The following is a 22,187-nucleotide window of genomic DNA, read 5'->3' as shown; positions in this document are numbered from 1 at the left end:
TGATTCTAAAAATATACACTTCATGTGTGCCTTTCATTGTTGTATGTATGATTCAGTATCGACGCTAATGCTCTCTTGATGAGATATGAGCCGATTGCTCGTTTTTATCCACTGTGCCCTTTCGTATTTCATTTCAGCGATTAGTTTATTTGTTTATCAACGTAGTAAGTAGTACAAAGCTAATCCAGAATGTAAACTGCACTTAAATTCTGTTTGAACTGTTTAATAGTCAGTGTCCGCTGTCTGAACGTCAAATATCAGATTAATACACTGCGCCTGATTGCGTTATTTTATAGGAATTTTATTATTTTAAGTGGGAAGTACTAGATAATGTTGAAGAAATTCGAAGCATATTGTTCGAAGAGCATAATATTATTCGAAATTTACCTGTACCAATAGGTGCAGCCAAAGCAGCATTTGTGATGCTGTAATTACCTCATAGATAACGATATTTGTCTATTGTAGTTTTGTATTCCAATCAGAATTTTGAGAGCATCAAAGCCTCATTTCAGCGTGAGAGAGGGGTAAAATCAATAGATGATATTGAATTGAAAGCCTTCATCAGTCTCTTGTTTTTAATTGTTGTTAACAAAAGTAACAGATAAAGCCTGGAAGATCTGTGTGGAACTGATGGTGATGGCATTGAAAAATTTCACCTCGCAAACGAACATAAAACGTTTCAAATTTATTCTGGAGAGACTTAGATTTTACAGTCGCGCTATTCGTGATGAAAGGAGACAATTAGACAAGGTAACAGCTATTCGGGAGACATTTACTGTGTTTGTACGCAACTACCACAAATCTTACACCCTTGGAGGAAATGTTACAGTAGGCAAGAAGCTGGAAGGATTCTGTGGAAGGTACAGTTTTCGCCAATATGTATCAATCAAAACAAACGAGTATGGATTCTTAAGTGTGGATTCTTAAGTATTTTACCTGTACAATTTGGAAATACACGCTGTGTTGCAACCAGAAGGATTTACCAACTGAGCAATAAACAATTTGATGTTGTTCTGTGACTGTGTAAACCTATATATATCAGTCAGGTCGAAATGTGAAAGCGGACAACTGGTTTACTAGTACTGGAATGATAATAGAGCTATGAAGGGAGAGTTTTTCTTTTGTTGGCATGATGAAGAAAAACAAGTGTGGAGATTTCTCTAGAGTTTGCTATCAGTAAAAGAAGGGCTGCCCACATTTCCTTTTTTGACTTCCACAAGACTGAACTCTAGTTTCCTCCGTACCTAAAAGGGGAAGTGAGTGATCCAGGCATCACGTTTGCATGAAGATAATTCGATAGATGCTGACATTGTAGATAAACGGAAGCCATCCACCGTAAATTTTAAAATAGCGTTAAGTGTGGTATTTTCACAGCGGATAAGCCGAATGCTTTGTACAACGCTGCAAGAAATGTGCGCCGCTGGTCAATGGTTGTAATTTTGTAATGATCAGTACAGTTGGAATCTATGCACAAGTGATTTATTGTGGCAACAGGAAGAATTGTATCAAAAGGAAAGGGTTCCTGAATCAGCTTTGTTATACAATGTTGTTTTCTTCACTAAATTCTGCATAACTATTGAAATTTTGTACCGAGAACTCTATAACTATGACTTATCTATCAAGAACTCTGAAAAAAATATATATTTCTGAAAAGAAGGGTGCCAGCTTCACAGTAGGAGCTCTTATGGGGTTCTTAATTAAGTTGCGATTACCTCTTAAACTATTACCTGCACTAAAAAGTTCTACTAGGAATTTCGATAGAACTCTTCACGTGGTGTCCAGAACTGTCATCAGAACTGTTGTACGAATATATTTATATTTTCTGTAGAGAAAGTGTGTCCCACATTAAATCAATTTATCACAAACTATTATCGCCATAGAAAAATGTTATTAGGATTTTCGATAGAGCTCTTGGGGTTCTGTTCAGAACTGTCCTCAGAACTGTTGTACCAGTTTAATTTTTGCGAAAATTGACAAAAAATGATTTCGATAGAAAATTTTTTTCGAGTATTGTTGTTTTCTTCCCTAAATTCTGCAGAACTATTGAAATTTTGTACAAAGAACTCTAGAACTATGGCATACCTGTCAAGAACTGTGAAAGAAATATACATTTCTGAAGAAAAGGGTGCCAACTTCACAGTAAATGAAAAGATTTTCTCCTTAAATTGCAATTATTTCGTAAACTATTAGCTGCACAAAAATATGTTACTTGGATTTTCGATGGAACTCTTGGAGTTCTGTTCAGAACTGTGCGCAGAACTGTTGTACTTATTTACAATTTGCGAAAATAGACGAAGAATGTTTTCGATACGAAAATTTTTTCGGATATTGTTTACGTCGCTAAATTTTGCAGAACTATTGAAATTTTGTACAAAGAACTCTAGAACTATGGCATATCTATCAAGAAATCTGAAAAAAGTATACATTTGTGAAAAAAAGGGTGCCAACTTCACAGTAAGTGAAAAGATTTTCTCCTTAAATTGCAATTATCTCGTAAACTATTAGCTGCACAAAAAAATGTTAGTAGGGTTTTCGATAGAACTCTTGGAGTTCTGTTCAGAACTGTGCTCAGAGCTGTTGTACTTATTTACAATTTGCGAAAATTGACGAAGAATGTCTTCGATACGAAATTTTTTTCGAATATTGTTTTCGTCGCTAAATTTTGCAGAACTATTGAAATTTTGTAGAAAGAACTCTAGAACTATGGCATATCTATCAAGAAATCTGAAAAAAGTATACATTTGTGAAAAAAAGGGTGCCAACTTCACAGTTAGTGAAAAGATTTTCTCATTAAAATGCAATTATCTCGTAAACTATTAGCTGCACAAAAAAATGTTACTTGGATTTTCGAAAGAACTCTTGGAGCTCTGTTCAGAACTGTGTTCTGAACTCTTGTACTTATTTACATTTTGCGGAAATTGCCAAAGAACGTTTTCGATACGAAAATTTTTTCGAGTATTGTTGTTTTCGTCGCTAAATTTTGCAGAACTATTGAAATTTTGTACAAAGAACTCTAGAACTATGCCATATCTATCAAGAACTCTGAAAAAAATATATCTTTCTGAAAAAAAGGGTGCCAACTTCACAGTAAGTGAAAAGATTTTCTCATTAAAATGCAATTATCTCGTAAACTATTAGCTGCACAAAAAAACGTTACTTGGATTTTCGAAAGAACTCTTGGAGCTCTGTTCAGAACTGTGCTCAGAACTCTTGTACTTATTTACATTTTGTGGAAATTGCCAAAGAACGTTTTCGATACGAAAATTTTTTCGAATATTGTTGTTTTCTTCGCTAAATTCTGCAGAACTATTGAAATTTTGTACAAAGAACTCTAGAACTATGCCATATCTATCAAGAACTCTGAAAAAAATGTATATTTCTCGAAAAAGGGGTGCTAACTTCACACGACTCTTTACCTCCCTTATCAGTTGGTCGGTCAGATTCAGTACCTTGCGTTTGAATCCCTTCTGAGAGACCCATGTCAGGACAGTAGGAAACAGAACACATCATTCTAGTATATAAATTACGCGTCCCATATACGATAGGGTGGCACAGAAATAAAGGATGGACAAAATAACACAACCTGAGAGTCGAAGACGCGCTGAAAAGTAATGCCTTCGAATTTTTTATGTGAAAATTCTAAGCTTTTCACATAAAACAAACTTTATTAGCATTCTACATCTTTATTCTTCGTTTCTGTGTATTTGTAGCCTTTTGCTGACAGAGGGCTGCGAATTGTAGCGTGTAACATGGTAGAAGCCGGTGCGTGTTTGAGTTTCAGATACTAAGAGTTCTCGACAATGCCGCACCACACACGAGCGCTGCGGTATCATCGATCATTTTCCATACAGTTCCGACTTGATTCCATCCGAGTTTCATTTGTTCCCAAAACGTAAAGAGCACCTTTGACGACTTCACTCTGATAGTGACGAAGCGGTGCAAGCAGAGGTGAGGTTGTGGCTCCGTAAACAAATTCAAACATTCTACGGAGATGGTGTCAACAAACTGGTCTCTCGTTGTGAGAAATGTATTCGTCGCCAGGGTGACTAAGTTGTGAAATAGACATGTAGACATTAAGAGTGAAGGTGTAGGATGTTAGTAACTGTTGTTTTACTTAAGAAGCTTACAGAGTTATCATATTAAAATAATCAGAAGTGTGGTATCGATAGCCACGATGCCACGGCATAAATACAATTTCAAAAGTTGGCACTACAACAGACACCGACGAAAGCTCACTCTAGCCGGAGTGGGAGAGCTCTACGAGCTCCGCTCCAGATTCTCTCATTCCATCGAGAGCAGACGGCCTGGAACAGCGCTGAAACTACAGTGTGTGTTGACTTGCTATTGAGACCTTGTACTACTCACCGCCGCAAGGGATTAGCCGATTAGCCGGCACGGTAGCTCAGCGTGTTCGGTTAGAGGGTTTAGCTACCCTCTAATAAAAAAACTGAGTGAACGGTTCAACGAACAACCTGAACGGGCGTCATGTGACGTCCGCGCCGGTCATATACAACGAACAAAATAGAACAAAGTGAGATCAACAAAGAATTAAAAAAAAAAGAGGTCTAAGGCACTGCAGTCACGGACTGTGCCGCTGGTCTCGGTGGAGATTCGAGTCCTCCCTCGGGCATGGGTATGTGTGTTTGTCCTTAGGATAATTTAGGTTAAGCAGTGTGTAAGCTTAGGGACTGATGACCTTAGCAGTTAAGTCCCATAAGATTTCACACACATTTGAACAGTTTTTTACTACTCACGACGGGATGTGCGCAAAGTTATGTAACCATTTACTAACTTGGTTTTGCCTATAGTAAACATCTAATATTTTAATCACAGTACCGAAGTGCTTGTCCCCTCCTGCTCCTACTCGCTTTCTTCATTCGGCCAACCCTTCAGTTCGCAGGAGCAGATCTATGCGCCGCCTTCCAGGCGGGATACAAAAGAAGCATTACTTTTCACAGCACCTTCTTTTTATCGTACTCAAACAGAAAACTAATCATTCGAAAAGTGAACCAACCATCAGGAATCATTCAGCGCAGCCGAGGTTGACAAAACAACAACGCCGGTGACTTGTGCTACAGGAAATTAAAAGATCATCGTGTTACAATATTATCAAAAAAGATTTGCCTCTTTATCCTTACAAACTTTCTATTGAGCATAGCTAAAAGCGGCAGTCAGTTCTTTACATGTTGGTTTCTGCATTAAGTGGTAATAGAACAATTGTGGTAATAGAACAATTGTGCATCCATTATTTTTTATTTCTTCTGATGAGTCCCAGTACATGTAATGTGAATCCAGAACACACGACATCATGCATCAGGAGTCTGAACATCGGTTACATACTTTTTTACATTCTTGCAAGGATTCCTACTAAGAGTCGTCTCTCAGTTATAGAAACAACTCAGTGATATACTTATTACTTAATGCAACACAATTTTGAAATATTATTACATTACAGAGCTAATATTAATTATAAAATTACCTTATCATTATATCATAGGTTTCTGTGAAGGTTTATTCGTACTAGGACATAATTTAATTTCATTCATCATAATCGATGTTTTTGGAAAGGCCGAAACTGTGTTACTCATGATTTAAATTATGAGCGACTAACCAGTTATGTATTTTCTCATGTTTAGCAGGGCGCGTTTTGAGAATTTATTCTTATTGTCAAGTGCATTTGTTTACATAAGTATTTTCTGTGATTTTTGCATGCGTGTTTTCCTTCATCTCTTGCACTGCAGTCCTCCATTTTGAAGTTATACTGGAATCGGAAAATCGTACAAAATAAATTTTGGGATGTTTTTATACACCAGTGTTTGAAGTACTTTTTTTTCTTTCTGTCAACAGACAGGTACTGTCTCTCTTCCATTACAGAGAATACCCAATACATGCAATTCACTCACGCTGTTTGGTTTTTAAATTAAAATGTGTTATAGATATATTATGACTATATGGATTTGCAGAGAATTTGGATACAATCACAGGTGTTACATTTTCTGAAGATTACATTATTTACATAAAATCGTCCATCACAAATTTGCTTTACCATTGCTGAATTTTAAATTACTGATTATGCTTTGTAGTCCGTTTTGTTGCAAATGTTGAATAGGGTCTACGAAAACATGAACACTTTTATGAAATTTAGTATAGTTATTACACAAAGGATAAACATTCGAGAAAAATTAAATAGGGTGTCTTTCTAGTCAGTCATTGAGAATATTACCCCTTACTTTTGCAGTGTACAAAAATTTCCAGTTTCTCCATTGCATGCGATTTCTGGAAGTCTATATTTCGGAATAGATGGCCAGTTTTTTTCATGTATGTTGCTATTGTCGATTTTGTGAGTTGGTCGTGTGTATAACAGCAAAGGTGTTCAGTGCATCTAGTATCAAAGATCCTATCAGTCAGTCCTACGTGGACGTCTGAGTTTTACATGTGATTTTGTATATTACTGAGTCTGAAAATTTATCCTTTTCATTCTTTAAGGTGTGTGCTAATTTCTGTTTTTTTATTTTTATTTTGTGTGTGTGTGTGTGTGTGTGTGTGTGTGTGTGTGTGTGTAAAAGCAACTGTTACCCTATGTCCTATGTGACCTAAGTAGATTTGCTATTTTTTGAGAAATGTTACCAACATAACTCTGTGCTGGCCAGTATACCCACAGTTTTTATTTTATTACTGATTACTTCTAAAAAGTCAGGAGTTTCTTTCTTTTTTGCTGTCTGTTTCTGCACTTTGTCCATCAATGAGCTGGAGAAAATTTATGATGTTATTGGTCTCTTTAGTGTCACCCTTTATTAAAACTAAGGAAGTCAAAGGTAAAACCAGTGACACCCATAACATCATAGGTTTGTTTAGCAAAGTTCATTCGAAAATAAGTTTTGCAGCTGATTACCAAAACAGTAATAACATTACTTTTGCAGATTTTTGCATAGAATTTCATAACAACAGACACAATTCCAAGTTATATAGAAGGAAGACAACTTCCTCAACACAATTCTTGCCACATCATCTCATCCAAATATACACAGGAAGGCTACATACCAAAAGACTGTACACAGAGCAAGCATAGGACAAGGGGAAGGAATTAGATATCATTAAGCAAACTGCACTGGCTACTAACTTACCTACCTCAATGATAGACAAAATGCAAGAAATAAACAGCAAAAAAGAAATAAATTCCTGACGTTTTTAAAGGAACCAATAACGGAAGAGATGTGTGCCCAGCACCTAAATGCAGGCAAAATTTGTCAAAAAATATCAAACCTACATAGGTCACATAAACTGAAAGTAGCAATCTCCACAAACAAAAAACTACAATAGTGCACAGCTTAAATAAAAAAATAGAAATTGTCACACTCAGGAATATACAAAATCACATGTAAAACTTGCTCAGGCTACTACATAGAATAAATTGGCAGGAACTTTGGTACTGGATACACTGAACATATCAGCTGTTACACACAAAACCAACTCACAAAATCGACAATAGCAACACACTTAAAAACTCTGGCCACCCATTCAAAAAAAAAAAAAAAAAAAAAAAAGGAAGTGCTGAAGATACACTACCACATCAAGAAATATTGTGTGATGGATTTAATGGAGATGCTGGATTTTATTGTACACCACAAAAAGCAAGCGGAAAAAATCTCAGTAATAAACTAGGAAGTGAATCAATTAATTTTTTTTCAAATGTTTCTAGTTTATACTGTAAGTTTAGTAAATTCCATAACTCTGTTCACTTTTGTCATAGACGTTACTCAATATTTACAACAAACTAGACTATAAGTCATAATCAGTAATTTAAAAGTCTGTTATAGTCAGTAACAGTAAAATAAATTTATAAATATAATATAAAGTAATCCACAGAAAATGTAACAGTAACACCTCTGACTGTATCTAAACTCCTTTTTAAACCGCTTTACTAAAATATTTATAACATATTTTAATTTTTAAAAAAAAGAGTGTGGATAATGAATTGCGTGTGTCTGGTTTTCTGTGTAATGGAGGAGACACATTACCTGAAAGTAAGCAGACGAGAAAACTACACTCCTGGAAATGGAAAAAAGAACACATTGACACCTGTGTGTCAGACCCACCGTACTTGCTCCGGACACTGCGAGAGGGCTGTACGAGCAATGATCACACGCACGGCACAGCGGGCACACCAGGAACCGCGGTGTTGGCCGTCGAATGGCGCTAGCTGCGCAGCATTTGTGCACCGCCGCCGTCAGTGTCAGCAAGTTTGCCGTGGCATACGGAGCTCCATCGCAGTCTTTAACACTGGTAGCATGCCGCGACAGCGTGGACGTGAACCGTATGTGCAGTTGACGGACTTTGAGCGAGGGCGTATAGTGGGCATGCGGGAGGCCGGGTGGACGTACCGCCGAATTGCTCAACACGTGGGGCGTGAGGTCTCCACAGTACATCGATGTTGTCGCCAGTGGTCGGCGGAAGGTGCACGTGCCCGTCGACCTGGGACCGGACCCCAGCGACGCACGGATGCACGCCAAGACCGTAGGATCCTACGCAGTGCCGTAGGGGACCGCACCGCCACTTCCCAGCAAATTAGGAACACTGTTGCTCCTGGGGTATCGGCGAGGACCATTCGCAACCGTCTCCATGAAGCTGGGCTACGGTCCCGCACACCGTTAGGCCGTCTTCCGCTCACGCCCCAACATCGTGCAGCCCGCCTCTAGTGGTGTCGCGACAGGCGAGAATGGAGGGACGAATGGAGACGTGTCGTCTTCAGCGATGAGAGTCGCTTCTGCCTTGGTGCCAATGATGGTCGTATGCGTGTTTGGCGCCGTGCAGGTGAGCGCCACAATCAGGACTGCATACGACCGAGGCACACAGGGCCAACACCCGGCATCATGGTGTGGGGAGCGATCTCCTACACTGGCCATACACCACTGGTGATCGTCGAGGGGACACTGAATAGTGCACGGTACATCCAAACCGTCATCGAACCCATCGTTCTACCATTCCTAGACCGGCAAGGGAACTTGCTGTTCCAACAGGACAATGCACGTCCCGTGCCACCCAACGTGCTCTAGAAGGTGTACGTCAACTACCCTGGCCAGCAAGATCTCCGGATCTGTCCCCCATTGAGCATGTTTGGGACTGGATGAAGCGTCGTCTCACGCGGTATGCACGTCCAGCACGAACGCTGGTCCAACTGAGGCGCCAGGTGGAAATGGCATGGCAAGCCGTTCCACAGGACTACATCCAGCATCTCTACGATCGTCTCCATGGGAGAATAGCAGCCTGCATTGGTGCGAAAGGTGGATATACACTGTACTAGTGCCGACATTGTGCATGCTCTGTTGCCTGTGTCTATGTGCCTGTGGTTCTGTCAGTGTGATCATGTGATGTATCTGACCCCAGGAATGTGTCAATAAAGTTTCCCCTTCCTGGGACAATGAATTCACGGTGTTCTTATTTCAATTTCCAGGAGTGTAGTTCCAACATTAGCATATAAAAACATCCCAAGATATTCCGGTTGCCGGCCGAAGTGGCCGTGCGGTTAAAGGCGCTACAGTCTGGAACCGTGCGACCGCTACGGTCGCAGGTTCGAATCCTGCCTCGGGCATGGATGTTTGTGATGTCCTTAGGTTAGTTAGGTTTAATTAGTTCTAAGTTCTAGGGGACTAATGACCTCAGCAGTTGAGTCCCATAGTGCTCAGAGCCATTTGAACCATTGATATTCCGGTTGCAGAGTAATCTCAAAGAGGCGACTATAGGCCCTAATGCAAGAGAGGTATAAAAACACACATGCAGAGATCACGAAATATATTTATACAAATAAATGCACTTGATAATCAGAATAAATTTTCAAAAGACGTCGTGCTAAGCATGAAAAAATATGTAAGTGATGCACTAGTTCATTATTTAACTCATGAAGTAGGACATGCCTAACAGAAATTTATTACAGGTAAGACAATTAATATTAAATGAGGAGTGCTAAATGTATTTGTGTCAGCGTGTCAGATCGGTTCTATACAAATATTAAGGCATGAGATTTTTACAGAAATTGCTTTCGGTCTGAGTGTTATATTGATGTATTACAGTCTATCTAGAGAAAAAATATAGTGGTAACATCAAAGATGTTCTGTGAGAGAGAAACAGTTGCCTAAATACTTAAGTTCTGTAGAGATCTCCCAACTTCAGACATAATTCTCATAGCATGCTAATGTATTTTGCAAATAAGCTTACTTCTAAAATGATTCCGTAATCTCCCCCACGAACCATGGACCTTGCCGTTGGTGGGGAAGCTTGCGTGCCTCAGCGATACAGATGGCCGTACCGTAGGTACAGCCACAACGGAGGGTTATCTGTTGAGAGGCCAGACAAACGTGTGGTTCCTGAAGAGGGGCAGCAGCCTTATCAGTAGTTGCGGGGGTAACAGTCTGGATGATTGACTGATCTGGCCTTGCAACACTAATCAAAAAGGCATTGCTGTGCTGGTACTGCGAACGGCTGAAAGCAAGGGGAAACTACTGCAGTAATTTTTCCCGAGGGCATGCAGCTTTACTGTATGGTTAAATGATGATGGCGTCCTCTTGGGTAAAATATTCCGGAGGTAAAATAGTCCCCCATTCGGATCTCCGGGCGGGGACTACTCAGGAGGACGTCGTTATCAGGAGAAAGAAAACTGGCGTTCTACGGATCGGAGCGTGGAATGTCAGATCCCTTAATCGGGCAGGTAGGTTAGAAAATTTAAAAAGTGAAATGGATAGGTTGAAGTTAGATATAGTGGGGATTAGTGAAGTTCGGTGGCAGGAGGAACAAAACTTTTGGTCAGGTGAATACAGGGTTATAAATACAAAATCAAATAGGAGTAATGCAGGAGCAAGTTTAATAATGAAGAAAAAAATAAAAGTGCGTGTAAGCTACTACCAGCAGCATAGTGAGCGCATTATTGTGGCCAAGATAGACACGAAGCCCATGCCTACTACAATAGTACAAGTTTATATGCCAACTAGCTCTGCAGATGATGAAGAAATTGATGAAATGTATGATGAGATAAAAGAAATTATTCAGGTAGTGAAGGGAGACGAAAACTTAATAGTCATGGGTGACTGGAATTCGAGAGTAGGAAAAGGGAGAGAAGGAAACACATTGGGTGAATATGGATTTGGGGTAAAGAATGAAAGAGGAAGCTTCCTGGCAGAATTTAGCACTGAGCATAACTTAATCATAGCTAACACTTGGGTCAAGTATCATAAAAGAAGGCTGTATACATGGAAGAATCCTGGAGATACTAGGAGGTATCAGATAGATTATATAATGGTAAGACAGAGATTTAGGAACCAGATCTGAAATTGTAAGACATTTCCTGGGGCAGATGTGGACTCTGACCACAATCTATTGGTTATGAACTGTAGATTAAAACTGAAGAAACTGCAAAAAGGTGGGAATTTAAGGAGATGGGACCTGGATAAACTGAAAGAACCAGAGGTTGTGCAGAGTTTCAAGGAGAGCATAAGGAAACAATTGACAGGAATGGGGGAAAGAAATACAGTAGAAGAAGAATGGGTAGCTCTGGGGGATGAAGTAGTGAAGGCAGCAGAGGATCAAGTAGGTAAAAAGACGAGGGCTAGTAGAAATCCTTGGGTAACAGAAGAAATATTGAATTTAATTGATGAAAGGAGAAAATATAAAAACGCAGAAAATGAAGCAGGCAAAAAGGAATACAAACGTCTCAAAAATGAGATCGACAGGAAGTGCAGAATGGCTAAGCAGGGATGGCTAGAGGACATACGTAAGGATGTAGGGGCTTATCTCACTAGGGGTAAGATAGATACTGCCTACAGGAAAATTAAAGAGACCTTTGGAGAAAAGAGAGCCACGTGTATGAATATCAAGAGCTCAGATGGAAACCCAGTTCTAAGCAAAGAAGGGAAAGCAGAAAGGTGGAAGGAGTATATAGAGGGTCTCTACAAGAGCGATGTACTTGAGGATAAAATTCTGGAAATGGAAGAGAATGTAGATGAAGACGAAATGGGAGATACAATACTGCGTGAAGAGTTTAACAGAGCACTGAAAGACCTGAGTCGAAACAAGGCCCCGGGAGTAGACAAAATTCCATTAGAACTACTGACAGCCTTGGGAGAGCCAGTCCTGACAAAACTCTACCATCTGGTGAGCAAGATGTATGAGACAGGCGAAATACCCTCAGACTTCAAGAAGAATATAATAATGCCAATCCCAAAGAAAGCAGGTGTTGACAGATGTGAAAATTACCGAACTATCAGTTTAATAAGTCACAGCTGAAACGTACTAACGCGAATTCTTTACAGACCAATGGAAAAAGTGGTAGAAGCCGACCTCGGCGAGGATCAGTTTGGATTCCGCAGAAATGTTGGAACACGTGAGGCAATACTGACCCTACGACTTACCTTAGAAAATAGATTAAGGAAAGGCAAACCTACATTTCTAGCATTTGTAGACTTAGAGAAAGCTTTTGACAATGTTGACTGGAATACACTCTTTCAAATTCTAAAGGTGGCAGGGGTAAAATATCGGGAGCGAAAGGCTATTTACAATTTGTACAGAAACCAGATGGCAGTTATAAGAGTCGAGGGGCATGAAAGGGAAGCAGCGGTTGGGAAGGGAGTGAGACAGGGTTGTAGCCTGTCCCCGATGTTATTTAATCTGTATATTGAGCAAGCAGTAAAGAAAACAAAAGAAAAATTCGGTATAGGTATTAAAGTCCACGGAAAAGAAATAAAAACGTTGAGGTTCGCCGATGACATTGTAATTCTGTCAGAGACCGCAAAGGACTTGGAAGAGCAGCTGAACGGAATGGACAGTGTCTTGAAACGAGGATATACGATGAACATCAACAAAAGCAAAAGGAGGATAATGGAATGTAGTCGAATTAAGTCGGGTGATGCTGGGGGAATTAGATTAGGAAATGAGACATTTAAAGTAGTAAAGGAGTTTTGCTATTTGGGGAGCAAAATAACTGATGATGGTCAAAGTAGAGAGGATAGAAAATGTATACTGGCAATGGCATGGAAAGCGTTTCTGAAGAAGAGAAATTTGTTAGCATCGAATGTAGATTTAAGTGTCAGGAAGTCGTTTCTGAAAGTATTTGTATGGAGTGTAGCCATGTATGGAAGTGAAACGTGGACGAGAAATAGTTTGGACAAGAAAATAGAAGCTTTCGAAATGTGGTGCTACAGAAGAATGCTGAAGATTAGATGGGTAGATCACATAACTAATGAGGAGGTATTGAATAGAATTGGGGAGAAGAGGAGCTTGTGGCACAACTTGAATAGAAGAAGGGATCGGTTGGTAGGACATATTCTGAGGCATCAAGGGATCACCAATTTAGTACTGGAGGGCAGCGTGGAGGGTAAAAATCATAGAGGGAGACCAAGAGCTGAATACACTAAGCAGTTTCAGAAGGATGTAGGTTGCAGTAAGTACTGGGAGATGAAGCAGCTTGCACAGGATAGAGTAGCATGGAGAGCTGCATCAAACCAGTCTCAGGACTGAAGACAACAACAACAACAACAACAACAACAACAACTCGTTAGGGAGACGTGCAGAATAAACTAGTTTCTTGATGTTTACATCACTTATAGCGGAAATAGTGCGAACTGCAAGCGTACCTGAAATAAGGTGCTTAATTAGTTCTGAGGTGTGATTTTTCCAAGGGCTGGCCGTTGTGGCCGAGCTGTTCTAGGCACTTTAGTCCGGAACAGCGCTGCTGCTACGGTCGCAGGTTCAAATTCTGCCTCTGGCATGGATGTGTGTGATGTCTTTAGTTTAGTTAGGTTTAAGTAGCCTAAGTCTAGGGGACTGATGACCTCAGATGTTAAGTCCCATAGTGCTCAGAGCCATATGAACCATTTTTTTGATTTTTTCCAAATAAGGTTGTGGTCTGTCTGTATTCCCTAAATCGTAACATTACCTACTCCTCGTATTTCAGTTCGGTGGGGAGCACTGAATAGTATGACCGCATCACGTCAGAGTTCCAGAATAATGCATTTGCGTTGGTCTATGCAGTCCAGTTTGGGATCCATGTCTATTCCGGCCACCCTGTAAACACGTCGCTGTTCTTCATGCAAAAACTTCGCAATGTTCCACCACTTTCGACCCCGTAATCATCCATTTCAAACGTAAAAAATTATTCCACTTTCCTGAACTGACTCACGTTCGCGTGTTGAGCGTACTATCGGAGAGAAGTGACTGTTGTTGGCTAATGAGTAACCTTCGGAATAACCTTCGCCGCTCATTAATGTCGAGCAAGTTCCCTTTGTGACTGCCTGCCTGCAGTGTTATCAGTGAGGAGTATGCTGGGGGTTCGCCTTGGCTGATAAGCTGGTGGCACTTAAAAGAGCGCAGGTCTGTCGGGGAAGGATATTTGCTCAACATCGCCGTGAAAGCTGCGAGTGTGTAGCACTCAGTATGCAGGTGAGAATGACTTTGCCGTTTTCTTTTTTTCGTTGTAATTGGACTATTCTTCTTCTCTCCACTCTTCTAATAGGAAGGAATAAAGATGTAACTATTTCTAATAGGAATGTACGAAGTTTGTCAGTAACAGCTCTAGTCAGAATTGTAGGGCACATGCCGTCTTGTTGTGTGACGCGGATTGTATGTACATGCTCTTGTACCCTTATTGTCCCCAGCTGTATGCAGTTTCATTTTCGAATGGTGGAAGGAAAAAACAACGTCCGGTAAGCATCTGTGTAAGCTCCAGTTTCATTTTACTGTCAGTGTGTTAAATACAGCGTAATAATGGAGAAAGTAAAATAGATTGAGGGAAGAACATGACAACACCATGCAACGAAATATAAACATAGCACATGGCCAAGGAGGGAGCTGCTACAACTAGAAAGGAGAAAGAGCAAACAAGTTTGAGTGAAATGGTAACAGAGGTGTGTAGTGAGTTAAATCTCTTCAATTATTTTTTATATATGTTGTTACTGATATGAGGATGTCAGGTTTAACTACTGCTGCACTCTATTAACTCTGTCAGTCTTCACACGTCAGAAACGTTGATATGAAACCCCCTTCACCAGAATACGTAACATCAAGACTAAAATCTTGTGAAACAGCAATTATGGAATTGATTTGTATGGTTCGTAACATCTTAGGTTATTTGCGCAGCTAATCATTTATGACTACAGCGTTTCCCCATTGACTGAAACAAGCTAAACTTAAGACTCTGTGCAAGAATGGGGATAAAAGTTTCACCTTTGCCAACTCGTTTAGAACTATTCATAGAAAATATGTTCAAGCAGCTTTTCAATTCTATGTGCATAAAAATATTTTCCATTTCAAATTTTGGATTTGTAGAACGCTTCTTAAACGAACAGCTATAAGGTATGTAACTAATTAAATAATAAACTACAGACTGTCGACATTTTCTGTCTCTTTTCAGAAGCATTTCACTGCGTAAACCATAATATACTTTCTATAAATTATAATATTATAGTGCCACAGAACTGCTGCAAAATGGTTCACGTCATACCCTCAACAGGTATGACGTAAATGCGAAAATCGCACGAACGAGATTTTCACCCGTCATCCGATTGGGAAGTAATTACGCGTCATACCTCTTCAACAAGAAACAAATTACGTAAATACGAAAACCCCACGAATGAAATTTTCCATCGTCATTCGATTGGGAACTAATTAACTGTGTTTAAAGCCTCACTTGATCTCTTTTCTTGTATGCCAGTATCCCCTTTACCAGAGATTTATTCCGATAACATTTATCCTCTTTAATTTTCTAATCGCATTATCGTCAGTGAATACTTCATGACTAACACATTATCTCTGGAATAACGGAGATATAACTACACTCCTGGAAATGGAAAAAAGAACACATTGACACCGGTGTGTCAGACCCACCATACTTGCTCCGGACACTGCGAGAGGGCTGTACAAGCAATGATCACACGCACGGCACAGCGGACACACCAGGAACCGCGGTGTTGGCCGTCGAATGGCGCTATCTGTGCAGCATTTGTGCACCGCCGCCGTCAGTGTCAGCCAGTTTGCCGTGGCATACGGAGCTCCATCGCAGTCTTTAACACTGGTAGCATGCCGCGACAGCGTGGACGTGAACCGTATGTGCAGTTGACGGACTTTGAGCGAGGGAGTATAGTGGGCATGCGGGAGGCCGGGTGGACGTACCGCCGAATTGCTCAACACGTGGAGCGTGAGGTCTCCACAGTACATCGATGTTGTCGCCAGTGGTCGGCGGAAGGTGCACGTGCCCGTCGACCTGGGACCGGACCGCAGCGACGCACGGATGCACGCCAAGACTGTAGGATCCTACGCAGTGCCGTAGGGGACCGCACCGCCACTTCCCAGCAAATTAGGGACACTGTTGCTCCTGGGGTATCGGCGAGGACCATTCGCAACCGTCTCCATGAAGCTTGGCTACGGTCCCGCACACCGTTAGGCCGTCTTCCGCTCACGCCCCAACATCGTCCAGCCCGCCTCCAGTGGTGTCGCGACAGGCGTGAATGGAGGGACGAATGGAGACGTGTCGTCTTCAGCGATGAGAGTCGCTTCTGCCTTGGTGCCAATGATGGTCGTATGCGTGTTTGGCGCCGTGCAGGTGAGCGCCACAATCAGGACTGCATACGACCGAGGCACACAGGGCCAACACCCGGCATCATGGTGTGGGGAGCGATCTCCTACACTGGCCGTACACCACTGGTGATCGTCGAGGGGACACTGAATAGTGCACGGTACATCCAAACCGTCATCGAACCCATCGTTCTACCATTCCTAGACCGGCAAGGGAACTTGCTGTTCCAACAGGACAATGCACGTCCGCATGTATCCCGTGCCACCCAACGTGCTCTAGAAGTGTAAGTCAACTACCCTGGCCAGCAAGATCTCCGGATCTGTCCCCCATTGAGCATGTTTGGGACTGGATGAAGCGTCGTCTCACGCGGTCTGCACGTCCAGCACGAACGCTGGTCCAACTGAGGCGCCAGGTGGAAATGGCATGGCAAGCCGTTCCACAGGACTACATCCAGCATCTCTACGATCGTCTCCATGGGAGAATAGCAGCCTGCATTGCTGCGAAAGGTGGATATACACTGTACTAGTGCCGACATTGTGCATGCTCTGTTGCCTGTGTCTATGTGCCTGTGGTTCTGTCAGTGTGATCATGTGATGTATCTGACCCCAGGAATGTGTCAATAAAGTTTCCCCTTCCTGGGACGATGAATTCACGGTGTTCTTATTTCAATTTCCAGGAGTGTATATCGTGTCACCGTTCAATGATCTAAGAAACTTGATGAGATATTATTACAGTGATTCAACATTTCGTGTCACTAATCAGTGAAAGGGTCTTATGTAATCCGTAAGGCTGCATGAAATCCGATACAAGATAAACTTTTGAAACTTACACAAAACAGCGTTGCACCATACGTTAATTCTACAGTGAGATACGTCCCAGTTTCTAGTCATGGCATTCGTAAATCTACACGCTACAGAAGAAATGTTTGCTTTTGCTCAGCGCTGGTATTATCCTCAAACTTCTTACCTTTCAGAGTTACTTTGCCATCCTTAAAATCAGAAAACCTACTGCAAATTCCTTAGCAAAATCTGTACAAGCGATTAAGGACTTAGAAAGTAACTGATTTCTCTCGCTCGTGAAGGATCCAAAGGAGCTGAAATATCAAGCTCCTCTCCTAGAAACAGTTCATTGTATAGTGCTGCTACAATGGAGCATACCATGTTTCTAGGAAATGTTTCAATTATTTAGGGAGGGTAGCATGGAACTTTCGCGGAGCCAAAGAGATCAGGGCATAATGATAGTCAAAATTCATTATCTTCAAAGGATGCAGAAACTGTAACGCATTTATTTTCTTAAGTATCGTGCGGTGCAGCTACTCACACAAGTCCATCGTTGGCTGTAATTATTGTATGACAGCGAAACTTCTTAGATATTCTGATGCGTTAATGCGGAACCGATTAACGCTGAAAAAAAAAAAAAAACATGGTTCCGATTTTGGTCACCCGCTGCATATCAGTCGCTGTAAACGCAGGAAAGACTTAGAGCAATGCTTCCGTCTGCGTTGGATTAGGGACAGGAGGTGGACACAAAACATCAAACAAATGAAAAGCCATAATGTCGATTTTATTATTAACCGCCACTTACACAAAATGTGCAGTTGAGCACCAGAGACATCGACGAGATGCTGTATACCACCAGATATTCACCTGCTGACCAAAATTGGAACTAATTTTTTTCCAGTGCACATCGGCTCCGCATTAACGCGTTAGTATGCCTAACAAGTCTCGTCGCTACACGATAATAATGATCCACACTGGGACTCTGGCAGGTAGCTGCACTTCAATTATAACCACGCGCTATCTTAGCAATGTACGCCCCTGGTAGCTGAATAGTCAGCGCGACGGAATGTCGTACCTAACGGCCTGGGTTCGATTCCCGGCTAGGTCGAAGATTTTCTCCGCTCAGGGACTGCGTGTTATGTTGTTCTTATCATCATCATTTCATCCCCATCGACACGCAAGTCGCCGAAATGGCATCAACTCGATGGGAGTCCCTAGCCACACGGCATTTCCATTATCTTAGCAATCAATGAGAATTTTTTCAGTTAAAAGTAAAATACAGAGAAAAAGGATGGTTAAATACATCACTAAAGATAATATTTCCTCTGGTTTATTATTAACAGCTGTAGGTAATTAATTTTGCATTTTATTTTTCGGAGAACAATACATGCTTTATACAAGTAATTAACATCCTTATGCATCACAAAACTGTACAGATAAACATAAAGCAAACAATGCAATAATCTTGACCCGAGTTCACAAGTGAAATAACCAAATATTAACACATCGAGATTAGCTTTAACGAGTGACTACCACTTTGCACTTAAAACATCCCACTCTGAGCTTCCTCCGACAAGTTGGATATTCGTTCCTACAAAACTCACGCCTGAACTTGTTGTCATCTTCATCGAGCACCGAAGTGTGTTCACCAGTCCACCCGCTACACATCTGGCATTTCAACCACTAGCAGCTACGGTGCGTGAATGGTCTCCAGTGTGGTAATATCCAAATTAGGCTAATGATCGCGGAGAACTGAATAAACAGGAGTAATAAAATACATCGCTGCCTTGTGGAGTAAAGGTTAGCCGATGTCGGAGACGAACAAGGTAACGAAGAACGAACGAATAAAACAACCATCTAAAATGAATTACTGAATAAATAAAGTAAAATAAAGATGGTTTTGTAGGATCACTCCAGAGTATAATTACGCTTTTGAAGGATAGTTATAAACCAGGTAACTGCACGAAAAGAGGTGCACGCTTTTGGCACACAAATGTTCGCTATTAATTTCATAGGTACTGAGAACAGAATAAAAAATTTTAATGCCCACCTACTTTACATTAACAGCTCCTGAAACAACGTCTTTCTTTGGTGAAATATCGAGGAAAGGAACTGAGTGAAACAATTTTCCGCACATGTTCTCAGACTCAAGCGGACAGGTTTCACTGGCTGATGCTACAACTATGGGGCAGAAGAGATTTCGCGGACCAACAAGGTGAAGCTCGGCTTTTTAGCAATGTAAAAAACGATGCATGCTTGATGTCTTCGATATGGGCCTGCTCTGTCACCTATTATACAGGGTGTTCATAAACAGTATGAAAAGCTTGTAAAAATGTTGCAAAGTTGGTTGTGCTGTGAAGTAACTGCTAAGAAAAAAATGCGGTACATTGCGCCGTTTCCGACTTAATTAGTATTGACGTTACCGGATCAGGTAATTGCACGCGCAAATTAAGACAGCCTGCCATAAACAGTGTCATCAATCGTGTTCTTCGTACATGCATGTGCAAAGGTACTTTGCGTCGTAATTCAGAATAAAACAGACAATGCAATATCCTATTTATCCACCACACCGGGAAAGCGACCTTCAAATAAAATGTCTCATTTTTCCGGGAATATACATAATAGATGTACGAGTGTAGGTCGTAGAGGCGTAGTGGACAACATACGGAAGTTTGAGTCCAGCCGTGAGTCTTGCACGGGTAGCCAAACGATAAGGCGACGTCTCGCGATAAGCGGGAAATCCGGGTTCGAGTCCCAGTCCGGCACAAATGTTCATAGTAATTTCATTCTAGAGCTGATGGTTGTCAATATTCGCAATTGAGAAAACATTTAATGTTCTTCGTGTGGTTTCCTCAAATCGAATAAACGTAGCTTTTGCTCAAAGGTACATTGTAGCTGGTAATGAGCATTTCAACAAGAGGTAACTCACAGACCGACCAACGTCAGTGCGACTGCTACGGTCGCAGGTTCGAATCCTGCCTCGGGCATGGATGTGTGTGATGTCCTTAGGTTAGTTAGGTTTAAGTAGTTCTAAGTTCTAGGGGACTGATGACCACAGCAGTTGAGTCCCATAGCGCTCAGAGCCATTTGAACTATTTGAACCAACGTCTGTGCATTACCGCATTTTAGTGCGGACAGGTGAGTTTCCGCGCGCAACCACCTGATTCACTAACGTCAATCCCAATTAAATCTGAAACGGTGCAACGTATCGATTTTTTTCGTAACAATTATTTCTCAGCACAACCTACCTTCCAACACTCTTAAGACCTTCTCAGACTGTTTCTGATCACCCTGTGTACGCATAAACGACTACGTGAACAAATCTGAACAAATCTGAGCAAATCTGTGTGTGAATCTTCGTCTTCTCACGTCGGAATTCCCGCAACTTTATTCATCAAAACTCAGTAGGTTGTTCTCATCCATGGAAGATGTATCGTCGAGTAGACTGAAAGCAATATGATACTACTGTAAGTATTCAGTAACGTAAATACTGAAAGCTCTTTGACATTGTTTGTGGACAACAAACATAGGTGGTCTACTATTAAAATATTGCAGCTATCTGTGGGATTTCAACGTTCAGTGCAAACAATGACACCTGATGGTTAACGTAATAAAATATCATATACTGTTGGTAAGCAGACGAAAGGATTTAAAATCCTGATTTTCGGAAAGTAAGAGCGAAAATAACTTTCACATGTTGCGTCACTGCCAAGTAACATAGCCGGCCGCTGTGGCCGAGCGGTTCTAGGCGCTTCAGTCAGGAACCGCGCTGCTGCTACGGTCGCAGGTTCGAATCCTCCCTCGGGCATGGTTGTGTGTAATGTCCTTAGGTTACTCAGGTTTAAGTACTAAGTCTAGGGGACTGATGACCTAAGACGTTAAGTACCATAGTGCTTAGAGCCATTTGAACCATTTACTACAGCCGTTATGAAACACAGGAAATGTATTTGCAGTTGCGAATATGGACAACCATAGGCTGTACAACAAAACGACGGCAGTGAAAATTTCTGCTGGGCCAGGACTAGAAACCTGATTCCCGCTTATCGCGAGCGATCGCCTTACCATTTGGCTATCACAGCACCATCGACGACCAGACCCAAAGTTTACGTCGTCAAGCATGTGTCTACAACTTGCACTCGTACATCCACTATATACACTACTGGTCATTAAAATTGCTACACTGTGAAGAAATGCAGATGATACACGACTATTCATTGGGCAAATATATTATACTAGAACTGACATGTGATTACATTTTCACGCAATTTCGGTGCATAGATCCTGAGTAATCAGTACCCAGAACAGCCATCTCTGGCCGTAATAACGGCCTTGATACTCCTGGGCATTGACTCAAACAGAGCTTGGATGGCGTGTAGAGGTACAGCTGCCCATGCAGCTTCAACACGATACCACAGATCATCAAGAGTAGTGACTGGCGCATTGTGACGAGCCAGTTGCTCGGTCACCATTGACCAGACGTTTTCAGTTGGTGAGAGATCTGGAGAATGTGCTGGCCAGGGCAGCAGTCGAATATTTTCTGTATCCAGAAAGGCCCGTACAGGACCTGCAACATGCGGTCGTTATCCTGCTGAAGTGTAGGGTTTCGCAGGGATTGAATAAAGGGTAGAGCCACGGGTCGTAACACATCTGAAATGTAACGTCCGCTGTTCAAAGTGCCGTCATTGCGAACAAGAGGTGACCGAGACGTCTAACCAATGGCTCCCCATACCATCACGTCGGGTGATACGCCAGTATGGCGATGACGAATACACGCTTCCAATGTGCGTTCACCGCGATGTCACCAAACACGGATGCGACCATCATGATGCTGTAAAGAGAACCTGAATTCATCC

The 22,187-nt window shown here is 41.5% G+C and overlaps 1 protein-coding gene across 2 annotated transcripts in view; it reads left to right on the top strand.

Annotated features, from left to right (window-relative positions):
* Positions 1-14,340: 14,340 nt before the first annotated feature.
* LOC124612540 (adhesive plaque matrix protein-like) overlaps positions 14,341-22,187 on the top strand; it is a 30,886-nt gene continuing 23,039 nt past the window's right edge. The window contains exons 1-2 of one of the 2 annotated variants that reach the window (XM_047140808.1): positions 14,399-14,424; positions 14,640-14,687. In XM_047140808.1, coding sequence (XP_046996764.1) covers positions 14,419-14,424; positions 14,640-14,687 — 54 coding nt within the window. In that variant the 5' untranslated portion in view covers positions 14,399-14,418. Of the gene's footprint in view, positions 14,425-14,639; positions 14,688-22,187 lie in introns of both variants that reach the window. The other variant, XM_047140809.1, reaches the window with a different exon arrangement.

This window comes from Schistocerca americana, chromosome 4, assembly GCF_021461395.2.
Source record: "Schistocerca americana isolate TAMUIC-IGC-003095 chromosome 4, iqSchAmer2.1, whole genome shotgun sequence".
NCBI classification, from domain to species: domain Eukaryota; kingdom Metazoa; phylum Arthropoda; class Insecta; order Orthoptera; family Acrididae; genus Schistocerca; species Schistocerca americana.
The sequence above is the reverse complement of the archived record's forward strand: the minus strand, read 5'-3'. Positions and strand labels throughout refer to the sequence as shown.